Genomic DNA, 22,374 nt, shown 5'->3' on the forward strand with positions numbered 1-22,374 from the left:
CCAACTAGCAATTGTGACCGTTTTAGATGGAAGCCGAACCACAAAATTTGTGAAGTGACCCAAACCCCACCGTTGCCAATTCCAACACTCTGGTTCACTGATTGCCACACGCTTTCACATGGACAAAACCATTTCCAATGTTTCATCCAAAATTGCATGGTCACTTGTCCCAATTCCAAAATAAACCAGAGATTTCCCAACTCATGCTTTGGCTGGAATAGGATAGTGTGATTACAAACATGGAGTAACGGATTCACTGATGTAAATGTTGCAAATTTATGAATTCATACATATATTAAGACTTGCCTAAAGCCATCTAAAATATCAATTGATTAGAGTGGTCTACTAATAAATCACTTTCTTAATAAAACAATCATATCCTCCGTTTGTGGTTTCTCTTTCTTTCCTTGGTGAAGAATTGTACCAATCGGCAACCATTGCTTGGTGGGAATTTGGTTGAAGACACTTAGTCAGGTTGGGCTAATTGGTTAATGCTTCATGCTGAAATTAGAAAAAAAAAAAATCACAAACTGTTTCTTTGGAGGAGCCAGCTGATTTTTTTCTCTGGATATTCAAAAGATGTAAAGATGGTTGAAGAAAGTCTTTGAATTAGGTGAACCGAAAGCCGATATTTTGTTTCGTGGTGGTGGGTCATGTGGCAACCCCTGTTACACTCTGTCTCGCACATGCCCTGCTGCAGAACCGAAACAGAACATCAAAAACTTTCATTTGCTGGGGTCCTGGCTTTGTGAGATTAAATTCAATAATTTATGTTTTTTGTCAGGCCCCATGGTTGCATTAGTTTCACATTGATGGACTCTTGGGGGAAAAAAAAAAACTACTAACATTTCTCAACCATCCATCTAATTTTCGTACTAAGATTGTGAAATTTCAGTTGTCATTTTTTGATCCAATAGAAACAATTTTCTCATCCCTTATATCCTCCATTCTACATCAAATTAAGATTCAACTCTAGATTCTTGAGACAAGCCTTAAAGGATCTCATCGACTAAACAGACGTCAGTTTATCGCGTTCTTATTTTCAAGTACATATTAAAGAAGTTTGAGGAAAATGAAAGATATACGTTCTTAATGTTATTATTTTTAAGGCGTTAATCTTGATTGTCTGCCATTTTAATATTAATATAACAAATTTGACCTAAAAACCCAAGATTTTAGATCACTATCGAACTGCAATTACGCTGGAATTCCACTTGATTATCAGTGGGATGGACGTGGGAGTAGATGTGAAACTCTCGTCTTCACTAGTAGATAGGCCAATAAATGGCAGTGTAGGATATCTCATTAATTATTTGCTGACGTCTTGTTTCTTGTTCTTGCATTGGATTATTTTCACCGCGGTGCATTAACTCCCATTAATTTTCATATCCCAATTGCCAACTCTACCCTTTACGTCAAACGCCAATACAGTCATTATATGCGAGTAATCTCCAAACAATCTCGAGGGTAATTTAGTCATTAAGTCAAATATAATTGCCTGCCGTTAACCCAACCTTCACTCTCCCCCTATAAATTCCAGCTCTCCAACGAAGCAAAGCGCTAAAGTTAAACTCTCAACGCTCACTTAACGGCACTTAACAATGATGACAATCCCTTTCTTTCTTCTAACTTTCATCCTTTTCTTCTCCGCCGCCGCGGCCGCTGCCGCCTCGGCATCAAAGCACGGTTCATCTCAAGATCTGATCCGTTCATCATGTATTCACGCTAGCTATCCAAGCCTCTGCCTTCGCACCCTCTCTTCCTACTCTGGCCCTGCCAACACCCCATGCGAGTTAGCCCAAGCTGCCGTCAAAGTCAGCCTCTCCTGTGCACAGAAGGTGTCAAACTATCTGACAACAAGTGTGACGGGGAAGAGCAAGAGGGAACGAGTTGCACTGAATGACTGCGTGGAGCAGATATCGGAGTCGGTGGACGAGTTGAGCAAGACCCTAGGAGAGTTGAAGCACTTGAGGGGGGAAACGTTCGAGTTTCAGATGAGTAATGCGCAGACATGGGTGAGCGCGGCTCTGACGAATGAGGACACGTGCCTTGATGGGTTTGAAGGAGTTGATGGGAAGGTGAAATCTGATGTGAAAAGGAAGATCACAACTGTAGCTAAGGTAACCAGTAATGCTTTGTATATGATTAATAGGCTTGATGAAAGTCGTGGTAGGCATCGGTTGAATCCTTGATGATGATGAATGATGGACGGTTGTGATTTAGCTGGCTTATCATGTTTGATTTTTTTTGTTTTTAACTTTCGGTTGTAAGCTGTAGGTAATATTTTGGTATTTATATATATATATATATATAATTTCAAATCTATCTTTAATTTTTTATATTTATTTATTTAACTCATATATGTAAAGAAACTTAAACGTCTATGTCCACTCAAATTTATATTAGCATAAATGGTATGCTTTTTCTTCTTGCATCTATTTTCTCTTTTTAAATATATAAAATAATAATGAATTAATAGTGTTTTTTTTTTTTTCACCTTGGTTCAAAATTGAATTCAAGTATATTTAAGTTAAAAAAATATTTCCTCTTCTTTTTTGTTTCATCTTTTTTTAAAGATGTTTTAAAATTATATCTTATTTTTTTAAATACCTAAAATTTTTATTTTTTATATTTTAAAATTGTTTTTTATGATTATTTAACTTTTTATATTAAAAATTATGAAATTTTAATTTTATAAAAAATTAATTTTAATATTAAGTTTATATATTAAAATCAAAATTTTATTTTAATTTTATGAAAATAAATGTAAAACAAATAAATAGAAACGAAATGATTATATATATTTTTATTTAAAACTTAATTGTTCTTTATTGCATGGGCTGGGCCAGCTGGCACTCAGTCTCCCAAATGAATCTTGGGTGATAATTTTTAAAAGTTTTTTTTAAATAATTTTATTAATAATCATGTACTATATTAAACATTTAATAATAAGGTAAATGGATTGTCTTTACAGCTGAAACGTTCTGTTGGAATCTTTAATATCATATTCAAGTACACCTCATCAAAACCAGTTATTTGTTAATAGTTTGTTTGATTTTATTTTTTAATGTATGTTAAACCTTATTCGATTATGAATATAATTTTTAATTGTAAATTTTAATTCCATGAATATATAAATATAGAAATCAAAAGATAAATTCAAATTTATAGCTTGTTTGATTAAACAAAAAAATCAGCTGATAGTACATTTCTCCGCAAGTTAGTGAAGAAAAAAAAGGTTGTTGGAGGCATATATGACTTCATGAGATGGGGTGAAATAAATTCGATGTTGGACCAAACTCGTAAATTGAAAACGAAATATATATAAAGTATAATAATGGGGATGACGACATGGGTCACGAGATTGTTGGACTAAAACATTAATGATTGTGGACGTCGTGTGTTGTCGTCTGGCTGCCCCTCTGCAAATTTATAATTAAGAGGTAAACAAATCGAAAATAAATATATGAATGAATATTCGGTATTTATTTATTTATTTTAAAAGTTATTTGTATTTGATTCTTTGATAAAAAATTATTTATTAAACTCGAATTTAATTTATTTAAATAATAAAATAGTTATATTTTATTTGTATTTAATTTTTTTAAGTTAAACGAATTTATTCATAAATATTAAATGAATTTATTTATGAAAATTAAATAAATATTTTTATAAACATATATAAATAAATATATTTATGAATAATGAATAAAAAATAAAATATAACAAAATAAATTTGAATATATATACAATTAAAAAATTAAAAAATAAATTAATATAAACGAATGTTAATCAAACATAACAGTAAAATAGGTTGAAGAAGTTAAAGTATTAATATAATAAAGTAAGTGATAAAAATTTAATTTATTATTATTATTATTGTTATTATTATTGAATAGTAAATAAATATAAATAAATCCTAAATAAACGAGTTTTAGTAAATTTTAAACGAATTTTTTTGTGAATATAAATAAAAAATTATATTATTTGATTTATATTTGATTTATATAATAAATAAATAAATAAATATTTTTTAAAATTATTTATTAAACTTAATAAATTAATATAAATAAACAAAACTCAAATACATTAACGAGTTCATTTACGTTAATATTCATAGGTAATGGTTATACATTATAAGATCCGATACAATAGGTTAAATACACAAGGAAGATTTGGTGCAATCTCATTATAGGAGTGTGAATGTTATATTAATACTGTAAAGTTATTCGAGTTTGATTCGAATTTAACTCGATTATTATCGAATTGAATTTGAGTTTAAATAATTCAATTTATCAATTGAGTCAAATTAGAACATTTTTATATTCGGTTTAAATAGTTTACGAATTTAATCAAATTTTTATATTTTTTAAATTATTTAATTAATAAAATATTTTAAATTCGAGTTTTAGTATTAATAATTGAGTTTTTATTAAATATAATAATCAATTTTATTTTTACATATTAATTGAATTAAATCGAGCAATTTTGAAAAACTTAATTTTTATCTCGAATCGAGTTTGAGTTAAAAAAATTTTTTTTTTATTAAACTTAAACTCAAATTTAATACCATATATGCTAACTACTCTATCTTATTATGTTCACGGTAGCTCCAATAATGTTGGAGCTAAGGCTCAAACATTCACGGCGCCATCTTTAAATCTTTTGAATATTAATAGTAGCGCAATCATCTTTTCTTATAATAACAGCTAAGGCTCAAACTCAATCGTCTTAATTATGCTCAAAAATCATGTCAATAACATATTCATGGTTAAATATCCTTTGTCGAAAGTAAAACTAAGTTTGGTTGCAAAACAAACAAAATTTCTCAAGAATCTCTCTATATTATACTAAGATAATATCCCAGCCGGGCGGAGTTGGCAGCCATCAAAAACCCCATGTGATAAATTTTTTTGCCCTTTTCCAAAACTATAACTTCTCAGTTTTTTAATGTTAAAATATTCATATCCGATTAAATATATAACAATAACATATCTTTCCTTGCAAAAAATAATTAATTACATCAATAAACTCCTTCAAATATAAAAATAATATTAAATGAAATTGTCATTCTTTGATCTTTAACTAATATATCTCATTTAGAAAAAATATCACAACTACATCAAAATATAAAAATGTGAAAAGTTTTAAACTACTTATAAACCAATGTACATAAATTAACAAGTACTACAGAACACAAAATTTGTATAAAATCGTGTATAATGTTCATTTATGAACATGTTTGATTTCAATGTATCATTATGTTAATATGTTCTTAACACTTTTTTTGCATGTAAATGTACATTTAACTAAAATTTTTGAGTTTGGACTATACAATTATGGTTCTTCACTTAAAACATGGAGTATATGTTATTTATGCATGTTGGATTTTATTTTCTTAAAATTAAGATTGAATAATATTCATACTAATATTTGATTACATATGTCAAAATATTTTTTATTACTATTTTAAAGTTTTATTTTATTTAAATTATATATATTTTAGTGTCCCGTTGTATGGTCAAAGCAAGTTATTATATAACATGATATGACGTAATCTTATGGGCCGTGAACCAGAGTGTTGGGCCTACTTCAAAACCCAATAGCAAGACCGCCTTAGCCTTTTAAGTAACGAACCGATTCCCATTGATCCAAAACGCAAAACCTGAAAGCGATTTTCCCGCTGCATAAACCCTAGCCGCTTGTCCCTTCGTTAAACTGTTTGGGTTTTCAGCTGACAGAAAAAAAGAGAAAAAACTAAACGAGGCGGCAGGTACCGCCTTTTCACCATGGAAGGCATCGAAATGGATGGCCCGGACCTCTTCCTCGACTCACCAACCGGCAATTTCTGCGACTGCATCCTCTCTCACTTCTCGAAATCCGAGCAAGAAGACAGCCAACGCCTCTGCTCCACAATCGGCGCCATGTCTCAAGAACTCAAAGAACAAAACCTCCCTCTCACTCCAGTCGCTTACTTCGGCGCCACGATTTCCTCCCTCGACTGCCTCTCCTCCCAATCGGACTCTTCTCCTCAGGTTGTCCAGTCTCTCACCACCATCCTCTCCCTCCTCCTCCCCCGTCTCCCCGTCGCCGTTTTGAAAAAGAAAGGAGATTTCGTTTCGAAAATTGTCGTTACCGTCCTAAGATTAAATTCTGTTACGGAGGTTACACTGACGTCAGGTTTGAAATGCTTAGCTTATTTATTAATTACCGGAGAGAAAGTTAATTGGTCCGATTTATCACAAAATTACGGTGTTATACTTGGATACTTAACCTATTCACTCACCAAGGTAATTTCTTTTTTTTTTTTAATCTAAATATTTAAATTCAATCGAATTACGCTTTTTTTTTTTAAATTTTCTGCAAATGAATTCGAAATAGGTGAGAAGGCAATCACATTTGTGTATCCGTGACGTTTTAGAAAGCTTCCGAGGGACGCCAGCGCTGGCGCCTGCGAGCGAAGCGATAACGAACTTATTCGAGAGGTTTCTTCTTCTCGCGGGCGGTTCAAACTCGAATTCTAATGAAGGGACCAAAGGAGCTCAGGAAGTTCTCTATATTTTAGAGGCTCTTAAGGACTGTCTTCCGCTTATGTCGATGAAATACATGACTACAATTCTTAAGTACTATAAAACTTTATTGGAACTTCGGCAACCTCTTGTTACTAGGCGTGTAACGGATAGTTTAAACATTGTTTGTACTTATCCAAATGTAGAGGTTTCAGCTGAGGCATTGGTTGATTTATTATCTTTGTTAACTTTTTCTGTCTCTGAAAATGAAACTTCTGCCGTTGGCATGACATTTAATGCTCGTTTGTTGAGTTCCGGAATGTTAAAAGTATATTCTCTTAACAGACAACTTTCTGTGATTAAGCTCCCCATCGTGTTCAGCGTGCTTAAAGGTTTGATATTTAGTTTAGTTTGCAACTGTTGTAAGTAGAGAAATTGAAAAGATGTTCTTTTATGATTATTGGATTTTGATTGTGATAGAGATTCTGGGGTCAGAGCATGAAGAAGCTATTTTTGCTGCCATGGAGGCTTTCAAGACCTTGATAAATGGCTGTGTTGATGAAGGCTTGATCAAACAGGGAGTGGATCAAATCATTAATACACACTCGGATGACAGAAAGTCAGGGCCAACTATTATTGAAAAAGTTTGTGTAACCATCGAGAGCTTACTTGATTATCATTATAGTGCGGTTTGGGACATGGCATTTCAGGTTGTTTCAGCCATGTTTGATAAATTAGGTACTGTCATTGCCTTTGGCTGCTTCTTTTCTCTTGGTATTATTTCAACGTGTGTTTTTCTTAAATGAAGTAAAATTTTAACCTGGTTGCTATTCTACAGGGTATTATTCTACATATTTTATGAAGGGAACCCTAAAGAACTTGGCTGACATGCAAAGCTTGCCAGATGAGGATTTTCCTTATAGAAAACAGGTATTCTTGGACCTCTAGAATCTGTATCTTGGTCAGGAGTTGAACAGAACTTTTGTAACATGATGTATAATGGTAGCTAATAGTCACAACCATGCTTAATATAAACATTTCATGACCTATAAGAGTCGGTACTTAAAATAAAGAGGTATTTCATACTATTCCTCATATGTCAGTTACCTTGCCGTTATCTATTTCGTAATATTTCATGATTGATATGTTTTCTTCTAGTGTATCATTTCTGACCTGTTTAATTTTTGGGGTTTTATATTTCTTTATCTTGGAATCCATAACCTGCGGATATACTGACTGATTGTCATTTTGCAGTTACATGAATGTGTTGGATCTGCTCTTGGTGCAATGGGGCCCGAGACATTTTTAGGAATTTTGCCACTGAATTTGGAGGCTAATGACCTTTCATCTGTGAATGTTTGGCTCTTCCCAATTCTGAAGCAGCATATTGTAGGTGCTCATTTGAGCTTCTTTAGTGAGACACTTTTGGGTCTGGTTGGAGAAATGAAGCAAAGATCTCGTAAGGTAAAATTCCTACCCCTGATGTGTTCGTCTTTCCATTGTCTGTAGCCTTTCCTAATTGCTTTTTTCCTTTTGGCAGCTTGAACTAGAAGGAAAGATTTTCTCATCAAGAAGTGCTGATGCTCTCGTATACTCAGTGTGGTCCTTGTTACCATCATTTTGTAATTATCCTTTGGATACTGCCAAAAGCTTCAAAGATCTTCTAAGGCATATATGCAGTGCCCTTCGTGAAGAACATGATATTCGTGGAATAATATGCTCTAGTTTGCAGATTTTGATCCAACAAAATAAGAAAATTAAGGAAGGAAAAAGCAATTTTGATGATGCTGATAAGAGTCCTGCCAAACAGCGAGCTATGTCTCATTATACCTCAGAGATTGCTGGGGACAATTTGAATGTACTAACTGCATCTGCTCCACAGTTGTTGTCACTGTTGTCAGGGATCTTCATGGAATCTACAGTAGATGAGGGTGGTTTGTTACAGGTACTTATACTGTAATGAGAGTGCACCATTTTGCTCGTTTATTCTGTCTCTTTGCCTTAGGCTTTACTTAGTTAGGACGGAAAGTAAGAAGGAAAGAAAAGGGTTTAATCCAATGGATAAGCTACAATGTAGGAAAGTGGTTATAAAACCTAACCATTAGTTAAAGAAATTTCTTCTTTTCTACCAAGTACCAATAAAATCCTTAGACAATTGTATGCTAATGTTAGAGGGTGAGCTCCATTTATGTGGTGATTTAAGCTGTGCCCCATTTGATAATGATTTTTGTTCCATTAACAGTCCACAATTGGGGAGTTTGCTTCCATAGCAGATGAGAATGTTGTCAGAACCTTATTTAAAAAGACAATGCACAGGCTTTTGAAAGTCACACAAGAGACTGGGATGGCTGAGGCATCAAGGAATAATTACTCTATGCAGGTTGATGATTCATCAACTGAAAGCTCATTATCTCTCGAAAGGTGACTTTGCAGTGCTTAATATTTGCACATTTTGTAGACATGAGTTCTACCATGCTTAATGAAGTATTCTTTTCTGTTGACATTAACTGCAGGGCACGGTTATTTGACCTGGCAGTTTCGCTATTGCCTGGTTTAGATGAGCCAGCATTAGATGTCTTATTCAGCGCAATAAGACCTGCATTGCAGGTTGATTTAACAATTCTATGTTTTTTGGTGATAGTAATTATTATTTCACTTGTTGATTAAGTTATGTTGGAGAGGCTCAGTTGTTATGATGAAAATGGTAATATTAATGTGCAGGATGTCGACGGCTTAATTCAGAAGAAGGCTTACAAAGTTCTTTCAATAATCCTCAGGGTATCTCCTTTTCATTGCAAATGCTTCTAAGTTTTATCTTCATTTGTTTCCATGCATTTTGATGTATATTTTATATTCCAATTTCCAGTATTCCCTTTGTTACTTCTCACTCTCTCTTCTGTTCTAATGTTTCATTTTTAATGATGGGTCCATATTTTTGTTTTTCTGGTCAGAATCAAGAAGGTTTTCTATCAGCAAAACTGGAGGAATTGCTTAAACTTATGATTGAAGTGCTGCCATCATTCCACTTTTCTGCCAAACGTCACAGACTTGACTGTTTGTACCATCTGATAGTCCATGCCTCAAAGGTTGTAAGAAATTAAATTGAATTTTCCATCACCTTTGAATTGACATAAAATATTTAGATGATTAAATCAATGATTCTAACAATCTTTTTTGAAGATTAACTAATGCTTCTTTGTCCAGGATGATTCACAGCGAATGAGAAGTGAGATTCTTAGTTCTTTCCTGACTGAAATAATCCTTGCTTTGAAAGAGGTATGATGTCAATATCTGATAAGCAATGTCTGTCTAATATTGAAGAAGAGGTGTTACCTTTTTTCTTTTGACTAAGCAACCTTCTGGAAGTAAAAAGTAAAGTATTGCCTGTTATTATTTTTGCATGGGCAGTATCCTAAAGGTTCTGGAATTGCTTCCTACATATGTTTTCTGATTTCTTCTGTCTGATGACTTTTATACAGGCTAATAAGAAAACTAGAAATAGAGCTTATGAGGTCCTTGTCCAAATTGGTCATGAATATGGAGATGAAGACAACAGTGGACAGAGAGAATACCTGTTTAATATGGTATTAAATCTTGACATCCTTACAACCCCAATAAGTCTTGTTGGTTTGGCAAAAAGTTATAATATCTTACATAATTCTGGTTTGTTTCTTGTAAAGAAATTGAACCTGTGTAATAGGCTATAAGTGGGGGTCAAAGTCCCTTCCTCCACGTCCCCCATTTAGTAAGAAAGCACTCATACTCAAAGGAAGGCGGAATCTTTCACCCCTCATCCGGAGTGGTTTAGTTAGTTGTCAATGGCTTGTGATTCGGAGTTGTCAACCTGTCATTTCCAGTCGAGTCAAGCATCTCCCTCTTCATCGCAGTTGCTCAAGACGTTGTACTTCACTTTTTGATAACTCCCCTCCCCCCCCAACAGACACACACTTCCAACCAAAATGGCAATACATAACATTGTTGCCTTATTTTGTTTCGTAGCTTTAGCAAATTATAAATGTCTCAAAAGTACTTCTGTATTTTTATTACTTCTTTTAAAGAAATACATTATTATCACTTCTAAGTGTTATTCTATATGGATTTTGTATGCTCAAAATGATTACTATATTTTTCTTATCAATGATCGCAGGTTGCTAGAGGTTTGGCTGGAGAAACTCCTCACATGATTAGTGCTGCTGTGAAAGGCTTGGCTCGGTTGGCTTATGAGTTTTCTGATCTTGTTTCTTTTGCTTACAAGTTGCTTCCATCCACATTTCTTCTCCTTCAAAGAAAGAACAGAGAAATTATTAAAGTCTCTCTCTCACTCTCTCTCTTACATACACACATACACACACACTCACATACATTTGCTTATGGTTCTGTTCCTTATAATCTATTTTTTGTACTGCCATCACTTATGTCTGCAATTGCTTATGATGCAGGCTAATTTGGGTTTATTGAAAGTATTGGTGGCCAAATCAAAAGCTGAAGGCTTGCAAGCACACCTGGCCAGCTTGGTGGAAGGTTTGTTGAAGTGGCAAGATGATACCAAAAATCATTTTAAAGCTAAGGTTTGTGCTCCTCTTACCTGTGATCTATTTGATTCTTTAGTTCTTTAAAAAATGACAAAGTTTTATATATATTCTGCTTTACAATTTAGTGAGATAACTGACTTCATTTTCCTTATAGAACCTCTAGTTTTATCGTATCAATGATTGTCAACCCATCAAGCATTTTAGGGGGTTCATTTTTATTTCATTTTGCTTTTGCGAATTAATGTATTTAGAAGTATATTTGGACCAAGATGTTTTATACAATTGAACTGTGTATAGCGATGATATCATTTACTTTTTCTCAGGTTAAGCTTCTTCTGGAAATGCTAGTCAGGAAATGTGGTATTGATGCTGTAAAGGCTGTGATGCCTGAAGAACACATGAAACTCCTTAGTAACATACGGAAGGTTTGTTGAGGAATGTCATTTTGTTATATATATGTGTGTGTGTGTGTGTGTGTGGGTGGGTGGGTGGGTGGGTATGTATGCAGATATGTCAAGGCTTCTTTTTTGAATGATGTTGTTCCTCATTATTAAACACAGATCAAGGAGCGGAAAGAGAGGAAACAGGCTGCTAGCTCTGTAGAAAGTAAATCTCATCTGTCAAAGGCAACTACATCCAGGTTTCACAACATGCTTTTTTGCATTGATACAATCATCATATAGTGATTGATGTGTTCAAATTAAAATATACATGCTACACATGTTCACATATTTATGAACTAATTGGCAATTTAGAACAAGATACGAAAATGATACGAAAAAAAGAAACGAAAGTGATATGATTTAAAATTTTAGCAAAACCGTATGAGTTTAACAAAACAAAAAAAAAAAAGAAAATTTCATGTTTTCGTGTTGACACAAATTGTGACAGAATTTTCATGTAAAAAACAACACGAATACACGAATTGTCAGTATTTTGCACGACACTACTATATGAATTACCAGTTCTTGCTTTTGCTTGTATCTGAAAAGCTGTGGCCACTGGCCATGGTGAACCTTCTATTTTACTGTTTTTCCCTCTTTCATTGTTGAGCAGAATGATGAACTTCCTAATCAAGTTTTTTGTATCTTATTTATCTGCACACCTTTGATTTTTCCTAGTTATTTAAATTTGCAGGCTAAGCAGATGGAATCATACAAAAATATTTTCTGATTTTGGTGGTGACAATACAGATGATAGTGATGCCGAGATGGCTTCTGGCCAACCGAGCAAAGTTTCCTCAAGGTTAAAATCAAAAGCATCTTCACTCCGGTCAGTGGACAGCTGAGCCTTGTTCTGTATAGTAGTAATTATTAGTTCTAGTGTATTTAGAGTAGTCTGATTGATGTGATCCCATATTTTGATATTGTTCTATCATGTTGGTTTGTTGACATTTTCAAATGGTTTTGAAACTTAAAGGAGATATGCTATCTTTCATGATCCAATCATATGCAGTTATACCTTTGGGTGTGTTGAGAATATGAGGGGAAAATTGTGGGAAGGGGGCCTGGGTATTGGTGTTGAGGAGTAGAGAATTCCATTAGTCATCTTGTGGAGAGCATGGGTTCACTATCTAGTGTCCTTATCTTTGTATTTTCCTTTCGGTTAATTTTAAGCTGATATAATCAGATCATTTGGTTTAGGTCCAAGAAAATGCGGAGAGCAGATAAGAGCTTGCCTGAAGACTTGTTTGACCAGTTAGAAGATGAGCCACTAGACTTGCTTGATCGGCATAAAACAAGATCAGCAATTCGATCATCTTCACATCTCAAGCGAAAGCAAGATTCTGATGATGAGCCAGAGTTTGACCCTGATGGCCGATTGATAATTCAGGAGGGAAAGAAGCCAAAGAAAGTTTCACCCTCTGACCCTGATTCAGATGCAAGAAGTGAAGGACAAAGTCATTTTTCTGTTGGCTCTTCAAGGAACATCCAGAAGCGAAGGAAAACATCAGAGTCAGGATGGGCATATACAGGAAATGAGTATGCTAGCAAGAAGGCTGGTGGGGATGTGAAGAGGAAGGATAAGCTTGAACCATATGCATACTGGCCTCTTGATCGCAAGATGATGAGCCGTAGGCCAGAACATCGGGCAGCTGCAAGGAAGGGCATGGCAAGTGTGGTGAAAATGACAAAAAAGCTTGAAGGCAAGAGTGTCTCAAATGCACTCTCTGTTAAATTTACGAAGTTTAGGAAGGCTCAAAAGAAAGGTGGCAAGAGGAAAAGGTGAAATTAACATCCAAAACACAGCAGCACCAGATAGGTGTTTTTTGCCCAGGTCTCAGAAAATTCTTTCAATAGTTTTTATTCGAATTACAGCCAAAATTTTGGAAGTGATTTGTTGCATTTGGAGTAACTCTATTATGTTAATTGTGTATATAATTACAGCGTCAGCGGGTTGAATTGCTGATCTTGAAGATGTATCAATGTTTCTTTTGTAGCGTGAATTGATGATTGAACATCATTTTGAGCAAAGATAACTTATGGCTGGTGGATAAGATGGCGGGACCAAAAAAATATCTTCCTTGTGTGTATCATTGGAAAGATTGAGAAACGAATGCAGAAGATTAGGAGGAGGAATATGAGAAATACGATCGGCATAATAATTCAATAATTCGCCTTTTTTTTTTAGTTCTTAAATTTTTTCAGTTTGAGAATATTGTATTATGTCATTACTCGTGTGTAAGAACTTGTGTTTCTCCTGCGTTTGATCCAAAGGTTTTTTTTTTTTTTAAAGAAACACAAGCTATGGTAGAAAAAGATGGTTAATTTCTTTTTCATTCTTATTACGCAACCATGAAAGAACCATCTTTTAGGTCTAGTGTCCTTCCCATGTTTAAACAAACCTCAAGAACGAGGTCCTTTTCTCTCATTCCCAAACAGAGCGACCAATGAGATGTCTCGATGCCATGTTATCATCTGAAGTCTAAACATATCATACAAGGCTAATTGAAGAGAAACGCCAATGAGATATCTTCTTGTGGAAAAAGACAGGTAATTTCTATTTTTCTTGCCGAGGCAGTTGAATGGGAAATGCATTTTTTTTTCTTCAAGGGGCAGGTTATAGGAAGCAGAAGGGAAGCAAACAAAGCTTGCATGAACATAAAAAGTCATAAACCACCAATCTAGAAAGTGTAACCAGGAATCTGACAGCTCAAAATTCATTACAAATTGACGTGCAAAAACAACCGATCAGCCATTTTTCCTGTACACAAGACCAGAACTCCATCTACCACATTTACTGGTGGTTCAATGGCCCATAACAGCTAAAAGACTAAAAGCTCCATTGTAGCTAAATTTTAAGAGAAAAACGACTTCTTCAAAAACAACAGCGCAATGGACCATGGTGAACACTTAACGTCCTCCCTAGTTAGGTAGAGCCATACTGTCAGGTCTTTTCTAAAGCTCCCCTTATCTGGCCACCATACTTCTTATAATAAACCCTTTCAAAGTAATGTTTGTCTACAGAAGATATTTTCTGGGTAACCTGCATGATGGAGCTCACCCATTACCATTTACCAACCAAATAGCAGATGGAAATTTTACTAGATCAGCAGGTGTGTTACTGATATAATATACATTTGTATCTTAAAATGTCCTTAAATGAGTTTACATACCTTCGACCAAATCTAAGAAAACGCTGGAAGAGCAATGATTAAACTATTTTACTTGTGTGGGGCAAAAATGATAGAGGAATTATGGCCACCAAACCCGAAAGAATTAGACAATGCAGCCTTAACATTCAATCTTTCTTTCTTTGGCCCCATCAGCACATTTGTGTCCTGAACAGATGTGTCGGCAACATAAGATAGTCTCATTGGCAAATCGAGGGAATAAAACAAAAGATGGAGCTCTATTCAAAAAAACCAACAAGTGAAGGATTATCGAGAATAAATCAAATCAAGAAGGAAAAAAAACAATTACTTTTAAAAGTATTAACATGTCAAGAAGAAAAACTGCCGGGAAGCATAGTTTTTAAAGAAAAACATAGATAAAAGAAAAAAAGAGGGCAACATACCACTCCTTCATCTGGTTTTTCCAGGTTGATATTTGGATGAACCCAACCAGTCCGTATTGCCTACAATAAATAGACATATTACCAAATCAATGCTCGGGTCCTGGTAAAAATTATAGTCTTCTTGCAGAACAAAACACCAACAACCAAAATTCAGCACAACAAATCACATTCATGAAGTCTGTTTTCTAAATCCAACAAAAGCATAATCAAATCTCTAAACTGCATACTTGTACTGCAGCAACAGCTTCCACAGCTCCAGCAGCTCCCAGTAGGTGACCAATCATTGACTTTGTAGAGTTAACCCTTAACTGCAAATAATAGAGATCTTATCAATAATCACAAATATGAGAAACAGATTATGCATAAAGATCCAAGTATCAGAGAAAACTATGAAAATAACCTCAGGATTCTTGCCAAAACAATGTAGGATAGCCTGGTACTCTTTAATGTCTCCAGCAGGGGTAGATGTAGCATGAGCATTAATGTAATTTACATCTTCTCTGCATACTCCAGACTGAGCCAAGGCCTTTTCCATGCAGAGAATGACACCAACTCCTATTTTTACATTTCACAAGATGGATGTTAATTTAATCTTTCATACAGTAGCATGTGCGGTTGCAGAAGAAACATGTAAAATATCACTAATTCCGTATTTGTGGGGCATCATCATGGCCAGGGATATTCAAAGGAAGAGGCATAGGTTGTAATCTCAAGATGCTTATTCTGCTTAACCAGTACAAGCAATAATCAAAGCAATTAAAAACCCTAATAGCATCTCCACCTAAAATCAAGACATGTACTATATAATGCCTAAAGAAAAAGTCTTTTAAGGAAACATAAGGTTCCTCTTAACTCTATAGTCTATCACACAGAATTGTTCTCATAAAAAATATCTACAAGACTTATTCTCACCAAAACAAAAGCTCTACACTGAAGTACCAGATAGAAATCAAATTGGGATTAAAGAAGAAAGCATTGCAGGAATAAAAATGTGGTTCCTTACCATCAGGGCGTGGCTCAGTCATGTGATAAGCATCACAAGTCAAGCTTCCACCCATAAATTCTGCATAGATGGTCGCACCTCTCCTCTGCAAAATCAGAAACCTAAACTCGGTAATTTTCCCTTCTAAGAAGGAAAATAATCTAAATATTCAGTAACTTCACCACAAACCACTAAGTGCAAACCTAAGGCTTAGAACATAACCTTGAAGGGGTAAAGAAAGTGTACCTTAGCATGCTCCAATTCCTCTAAAAGCAGAACCCCTGCACCTTCCCCCATGACAAATCCATCACGACTCTGAGCAAAAATTAGAACCACTATCTAGGTAAATAACCCACATGAAGCAGACCAAGAAGTTATAAGCACGTAATAACTGCCTTGGATTAGAAAATAATTCATAAATATATAAAGTAACTTTGCCAAAAGTACCATGTGCAGAAGCATAACTTACTCTTCATGAGTTGTGATCTAAAGAGTTATAAGATATGACAACATCAGAGGTAGACCCCGTTTTTTAACAAAAAAACCAGTTTGCTTACTGATTGAAATGATAAAAATAGTTACTATTACTTTCCACCAAGTTACTTCATTAATTCATTCTCAGTTTTATTGCTTTTGTTCTAGAACTTGGAGACAAAACCAACAGCAAAGGAAAAATGAAGGTCTGGAAACTCAAGAGTTAATGAAACATTACAACATCCCAAGGGCGTGAAGCTTTGGTGGGATCATTGTTCCTCTGAGAGAGTGCTCCGCATGCCACAAATCCTCCCAACCCTGAATCAAAAATAAAAAAATGGAGTACTTACTGCTGTACCAAGTGGAAAGATATAAAAAGTTGTCAAATAAGAAAGCAAGAAAGAGATACCAATGGGTATAATTACTGCATCAGAGCCACCACAAAGCATCATATCCTACAATTTTGTTTCAAATACCTCAGATATAGTACAAAAAAAGTTAGACCACAATATATTGGTTATTCTCTTTGCTCAACTTACAGCTTCGCCTCTAATGATGAGGTTAGCTGCATTTAATATGCAAAAGTTGCTTGTAGCACATGCAGTGGAGATTGAATAGTTAGGACCCATCCATCCCTGAAGAAATCAACAGTTTAAAGCTTTAAGTCCCAATTTCAACATCAATCAAGATCTATATTAACATTGCAGAATCTAAATTTAAGCTAACCAAATCCATTGCAAGCATTGCAGAACCCATATTTGTAGTAGCAAATGGTACACAAAAAGGATTCATCTTCTTGTATGAGATCCTCAAAGCTTCAATTGCATCATTGAAAACCTGTTCATTCCAAAAGCCACCTAAATGAATCAAAGGATAGACAAAAGAAAACTACATTGCTAGAACAGTTTGTTTCTTAGCCCAGTTTTAAGGTTGTGTGGCCCTCATTCTTGGTGCTATATACCCTATACAGCTTATAATTTTCAGGCAAAAGATTTTTCATTGAGGTGGCTTTAAATGCGAAACTAGTATTACAAAACTGCACTCCTCACATTTTAAAGTATGCAGGTAATTGCTGTCAGCATGTTTTGTTGTACTAAAACCATGTAGCCCAGCTACTGGTGTTCATGTTCTACTTGCATTAAGTTTAATATTGACAAATAGAAGTGTTTTTCCGCAATTTTCTTCTTTCCAGGTGTCCATCACCTTTATAAAATAAGGGCATATAAACTGTAGACAGCAGAATCTACCTTCATGCCACCCATTGCTGAACCAATCAAAACTCCACATTTCGCTTTATCTAACTCTTCCATTACATCTTCAGTTACTCCACCATCTTCCAAGGCTTTCTTTCCAGCAGTAAGGATATAAAGCATGAATTTGTCCATCCTCTTGGAAAGTTTTGGTACAACCCATCCATCGGTTGAGAAAGATTTTATCTCTCCAGCAATTTTCTGGATAGAAAATGGGGAGCACTAAGAATAAGCACCAGTGCAAAGAAAAGCTGATGAGAGCTAATAAACACAACTTACAGTTGGAAACTGGGCACAGTCAAAAGTCTCAATTTCACTTATACCACTAACACCCTCAAGCAAATTGTTGTAGAAGACATCAGGGTCATGTCCAAGTGGAGTTACCACTCCCATCCCAGTCACAACAACCCGTCTTTGCTTCGTAGGAGGTTTCTTCTTTGTTGTGATTTCTCTTGTGGGTTGCACAGCTATAGCCTTGGCTTCTCCTAAGTTTTTAAATAAATTAACCCACAGATTGCATGTAATTTAACTGGTAAGTTTTATGAAATTCTGTGCATGAAGAAACTTATTTTCTCTATCACCACCATTTAGCAGATACTATACACACATAAACAGACAATCACATATCCATAGAAAAGACCAGAAATTTAGTATGCCCCCCCCCAACATGTTCCTATTCTATATGAAAAGTGGCAGCATACCCTCTCATCAAGACAAGAAAATAAATACTACCAGCCTACACCAACTTGCCAGAGATAAAAGAGAGAATGAAGGCAGGGGTACAGAGAGAGAGAAATCTGTGATATTTATATATTTATAATATAATGATTATTATATAGTTTGAAGAGGCAGAACAAAATTTGGCACATGTATCATATACTTTTAATACATTTAAATCATCTGAGAAAAATGATTTGCCATTATCATGGAACCAATAGCAACTTAAATGCAATTACATTTCTAACTCTTAACCAATTAGTATGTTTATATATATCACAGTTAAATTCTTTTTTTTTTATAACAAGAAATCCTTGGTGTATCTCACCTTATTATGATTAAGGTCCCAAATTATAATATATATATATATATATATATATATATATATATATATATACACACACACACACACTATATCTCTATATTCAAATTGTTTTTCCATTTTCATTTCCAAACTTGCTTTCAAGCAAAGCAATTAAAAGAAAGGGAAAATAAATAAAACACACACACACACACACACACAAACACAGTTCTGTAAAAAGGGTCAAATTCCAAAAAAGAAAAGAAATTAAAATTTATGCGTAAAGAAGACTAAACCTTTGTCAGATATTAAACAAATAAAAATAACTAAAAAAAAAAAAAAAAGAGAAGAAAAGAACCCATATTTGAAAAGGCAGCAAAAACCGACATTCCCTTTGCAATTGAATAAAAAGAAGCTAAAACTTACCAGAATGGACAGCACCTCGATTGAGCCTTCGTTGCTTGCGATTATTACTGATGGAAACATTTTTGGATCCAAAGAAAGAAGAGAAGCTTTTATTTTGACCAAAAAAGCTACCATTTTTGGAGGAATAGTAGTCATTACAGGGCTCAAAAGCCAAGCAGGAAGTCATCAAGCCTTGAATACTGGATCCACAAAACGACGAAATCAAACCCCCGTCTCTGTTGCTGGTTTGAAAGAGCAGAGCTTTCCTTCTATTACGAGCCCAACGGCCGAGTCTCTTAGAAGAAGCAGAAGAAGAGGCTGATGAATGGAGCATTGGGGACTGCGACTGGTCTTTCCCGCACGTGACCGACATACAAGCAGCCACGAGCCACGTGCATAGCGAACTCGCCAGTGATGAAGATGCCATCCCAAAAACAAAACCAAAAACCGAAAATATAAAGAATAGAAAGATTTGGGTTTGGATAAAGATTGATTTTTATGTGATGTTAATAAAAATCTAGCAGCCCATGAATCCAAAACAAAAACAAAAGAAAAGTAAAAATGAAGAAGAAATGGTGAGCCGCATTCGATATTTGGAAACAAGCTTTTTATCTGAGCAATCTCAGTCGTCTCCTTCAGAGTATAACACTGCCAAAGTACTCTTCTTTTTCTTATTCTTTTTCTTTTTTTTTTTCTCTCTTATTTATTTTATTTTATTTTTCTCTTTCAGTTTTCAATGAGAAAATTAGAGAAGCGAAAATACAAGGATTTATGAACAGAAAATTTATTTTTAATTTATATATATATATTATAAATGTTTTTATTGAGTTTGAGTTTGTTCATGAAATGACTTTTTCGTCCATCAGATTCTCAATTTTTTTATGATTTGTGGTCACATACACTTATTTCAAAAAAATTAATTATTTTTATTAAAAATATTTTTAATAAATTTAATACTATGATATTAAAAAAAAATTTAAAACGATAATATTTAAAATTTAATAAAAATAAAATATATATTTCATATTTAATATGTTAACATAAATAATAATATAATAATTTTATATTTTACATTATTTAACATTAAATATTATCACAAATAAATAAATTATTGTATCTATTTTTTTAGCCACTCATTTTCATTTTATAATAATTTTTATATAATTCTGTTTCATCCTTAGTAAGACCTCATTGACTTCTTTTTTTTTTTTTTTTTTCTTGCCGCTGCTGATGGAACAAACGGGAGAACATTTCTTTAGCATAAAAGAATATTCAATTATTCATTAATCCATGATTAGTTAACAAACCTCGAAAAAATCTAACCCTAAACGGTCATTTTTCTTCTAATGTTGTCTATTTGCAAAAAATAAAATACGAATCTAAAATTTTAGTAATATTAAAAATTCAGCGTTACGAGAATAAAAAAAGCTTTAAATTTTAAGAATATTTGGAGTGTTAATAACGTAGCATATATTATATGCTTGTTGGGGTAGGAAAATGACAGTTTTGTCTTGTTTTGTTTTGATGTTGGTGTTGATTTTCATCTATTTTTAATTTTTAGGTGGATTTTTTCTTTTATATTTGCTTTTTTTTTATTCGTTAGTCTCACTCATTTCATTACAATTTGTTAATTGAAAAAAATAAATATTAGGTTCTGTTGATCAATTTTTAAAAAAGTTAAAATATTTATTAAAAAAAACATTTTTATCACTTCGTTTAGAAAAAAAAAAACTTTATACTTTAATAATATCTAAATAAATCATTATATTTTTATTTGTATTTAAATAAATTTTTATTTTAAATTAATTACTATAATTTTTATATTTTCTTTAATCATGTAAAAATTAACTTTTTATATAAAATAAAAATTTTACTTCAGGCATTTGTGATCATAAGAAATTAATGTCTTACTTGCATTATATATTGTATTAAGAGCGTATTTATGTACAAATTAAAAAGATTTGTTTGAATATAAATTAAAAGTTAAGATTTATTTAAGTGCAAAGTAAAAATTAATAATTTATTTTGGTGTAATAAAAATATGTAACTTATTGTAAAGTTCAATGGCTTTTTTATTATGTTAACCTAAAATAAATAATAAAAAACATGATATATTGTGACAATTTATTTTAAATTTTAATTTGTTATTGAGACGTCTTATTATAAGAATAATGAGAGCATCTCTTAATACTCAAAATTTTATATTCAAAACAAGTTTTATAATATTTTATCTATGTATAAGTACTTTTATACTATCAGTGCATCACAAATTATTAACTCATTAATGAGTAAAAATATAATTTAAGAAACTTAAAATTAAATATCATAAAATATCAAATCAAAATATATTCTTAAAAACTTTAAAATTTTAAATTTGTTAACAAATGATATGAAAATTTATAATGCACAAATAATGTATAATATCTTATAGTGTATTAAATATAAATTTATTAATTTATTAATTTATAATTATAAATATTGTTTTTATTTTTGTTAAATCAATGTTATGAATGAGTACTATTATATTTAAACAGTGAAAGAAATTATAATGTATTTGGTATATAATATTATGATAAAATATAATAATATGATATTATGAATAGAATTATATTAAATAATGTCATTATATTTTATGTTTGATGTGTACAATAATTATGATAATATAATTTATTTTTTTATCAAAATTATTCATTCTCAAAGTTTATTCCATTTAAATTATTAATATAATTTTTAAGTAAATAATAAGACATGTAAATTTAATCTTATAGATTAAAAATAATTATTTTCATTTTGAAAAGATTGAATTATTTTATATCAAGAGGATGATTAATCTTTATTGTAATCTTATGTATTTCTTTACATACAAACCAAATGTAATATTGAGTGAATATTATTTTATTTTATTCATTATCTTGTGTATTAAATATTATTTTAAAGTATATCTAAAGTTCGTCCATCAATATAAGTAAATAATTTGTATTTAAGAGATATTGGTTGAATTAAGACTTAAGAATCTTATGGTTGATGTATAACTTTATATTTATTTTTTGAAATAGGGAAAAAAAATAGAATTCCATCTTCAAACATTGTTTTTTTTTTTTTATAATTTAACGATTTATATATTTATGTTTATTTATTTTGTATTTAATATATATAAATATAAAAATTATCATATTATAATTCGTAT

At 32.7% G+C, this 22,374-nt stretch overlaps 2 protein-coding genes and 1 pseudogene across 4 annotated transcripts; 2 read left to right on the forward strand and 1 right to left on the reverse strand.

Moving 5' to 3' along the window:
- Window positions 1-1,543: 1,543 nt before the first annotated feature.
- Window positions 1,544-2,325, forward strand: LOC111285690 (pectinesterase inhibitor 3 pseudogene; annotated as a pseudogene).
- Window positions 2,326-5,720: 3,395 nt separating this feature from the next.
- LOC111285685 (ARM repeat superfamily protein) lies at window positions 5,721-13,487 on the forward strand. 3 transcript variants are annotated; one of them, XM_022875253.2, is made up of 19 exons: window positions 5,721-6,290; window positions 6,382-6,901; window positions 6,990-7,247; window positions 7,348-7,439; window positions 7,764-7,973; window positions 8,050-8,454; window positions 8,752-8,930; window positions 9,023-9,116; window positions 9,231-9,287; window positions 9,461-9,595; window positions 9,714-9,785; window positions 9,989-10,093; window positions 10,657-10,818; window positions 10,949-11,077; window positions 11,365-11,466; window positions 11,602-11,681; window positions 12,179-12,313; window positions 12,685-13,318; window positions 13,429-13,487. In XM_022875253.2, exons 1-18 carry the CDS (start codon window positions 5,790-5,792, stop codon window positions 13,268-13,270), a joined length of 3,822 nt encoding a protein of 1,273 aa, XP_022730988.2. In that variant the 5' UTR covers window positions 5,721-5,789; the 3' UTR covers window positions 13,271-13,318; window positions 13,429-13,487. The 3 variants fall into 3 exon arrangements, with proteins under 3 accessions (XP_022730988.2, XP_022730987.2, XP_022730989.2); XM_022875252.2 differs by having other exon boundaries at window positions 12,685-13,487; XM_022875254.2 differs by lacking the exon at window positions 9,989-10,093 and having other exon boundaries at window positions 12,685-13,487.
- A 650-nt stretch (window positions 13,488-14,137) lies between these two features.
- LOC111285686 (3-oxoacyl-[acyl-carrier-protein] synthase II, chloroplastic-like) lies at window positions 14,138-19,964 on the reverse strand. The gene is made up of 14 exons (XM_022875255.2): window positions 19,209-19,964; window positions 18,044-18,249; window positions 17,762-17,965; window positions 17,241-17,351; window positions 17,054-17,149; window positions 16,924-16,969; window positions 16,753-16,832; window positions 16,287-16,355; window positions 16,062-16,146; window positions 15,459-15,613; window positions 15,286-15,366; window positions 15,059-15,118; window positions 14,658-14,822; window positions 14,138-14,527 (listed from the first exon to the last, which is right to left on the reverse strand). Exons 1-13 carry the CDS (start codon window positions 19,612-19,614, stop codon window positions 14,706-14,708), a joined length of 1,716 nt encoding a protein of 571 aa, XP_022730990.2. The 5' UTR covers window positions 19,615-19,964; the 3' UTR covers window positions 14,138-14,527; window positions 14,658-14,705.
- Between the last annotated feature and the right edge of the window lie 2,410 nt (window positions 19,965-22,374).

This window comes from Durio zibethinus, chromosome 6, assembly GCF_047325235.1.
Source record: "Durio zibethinus cultivar Kanyao isolate XHJ-2024 chromosome 6, ASM4732523v1, whole genome shotgun sequence".
NCBI classification, from domain to species: Eukaryota; Viridiplantae; Streptophyta; class Magnoliopsida; order Malvales; family Malvaceae; genus Durio; species Durio zibethinus.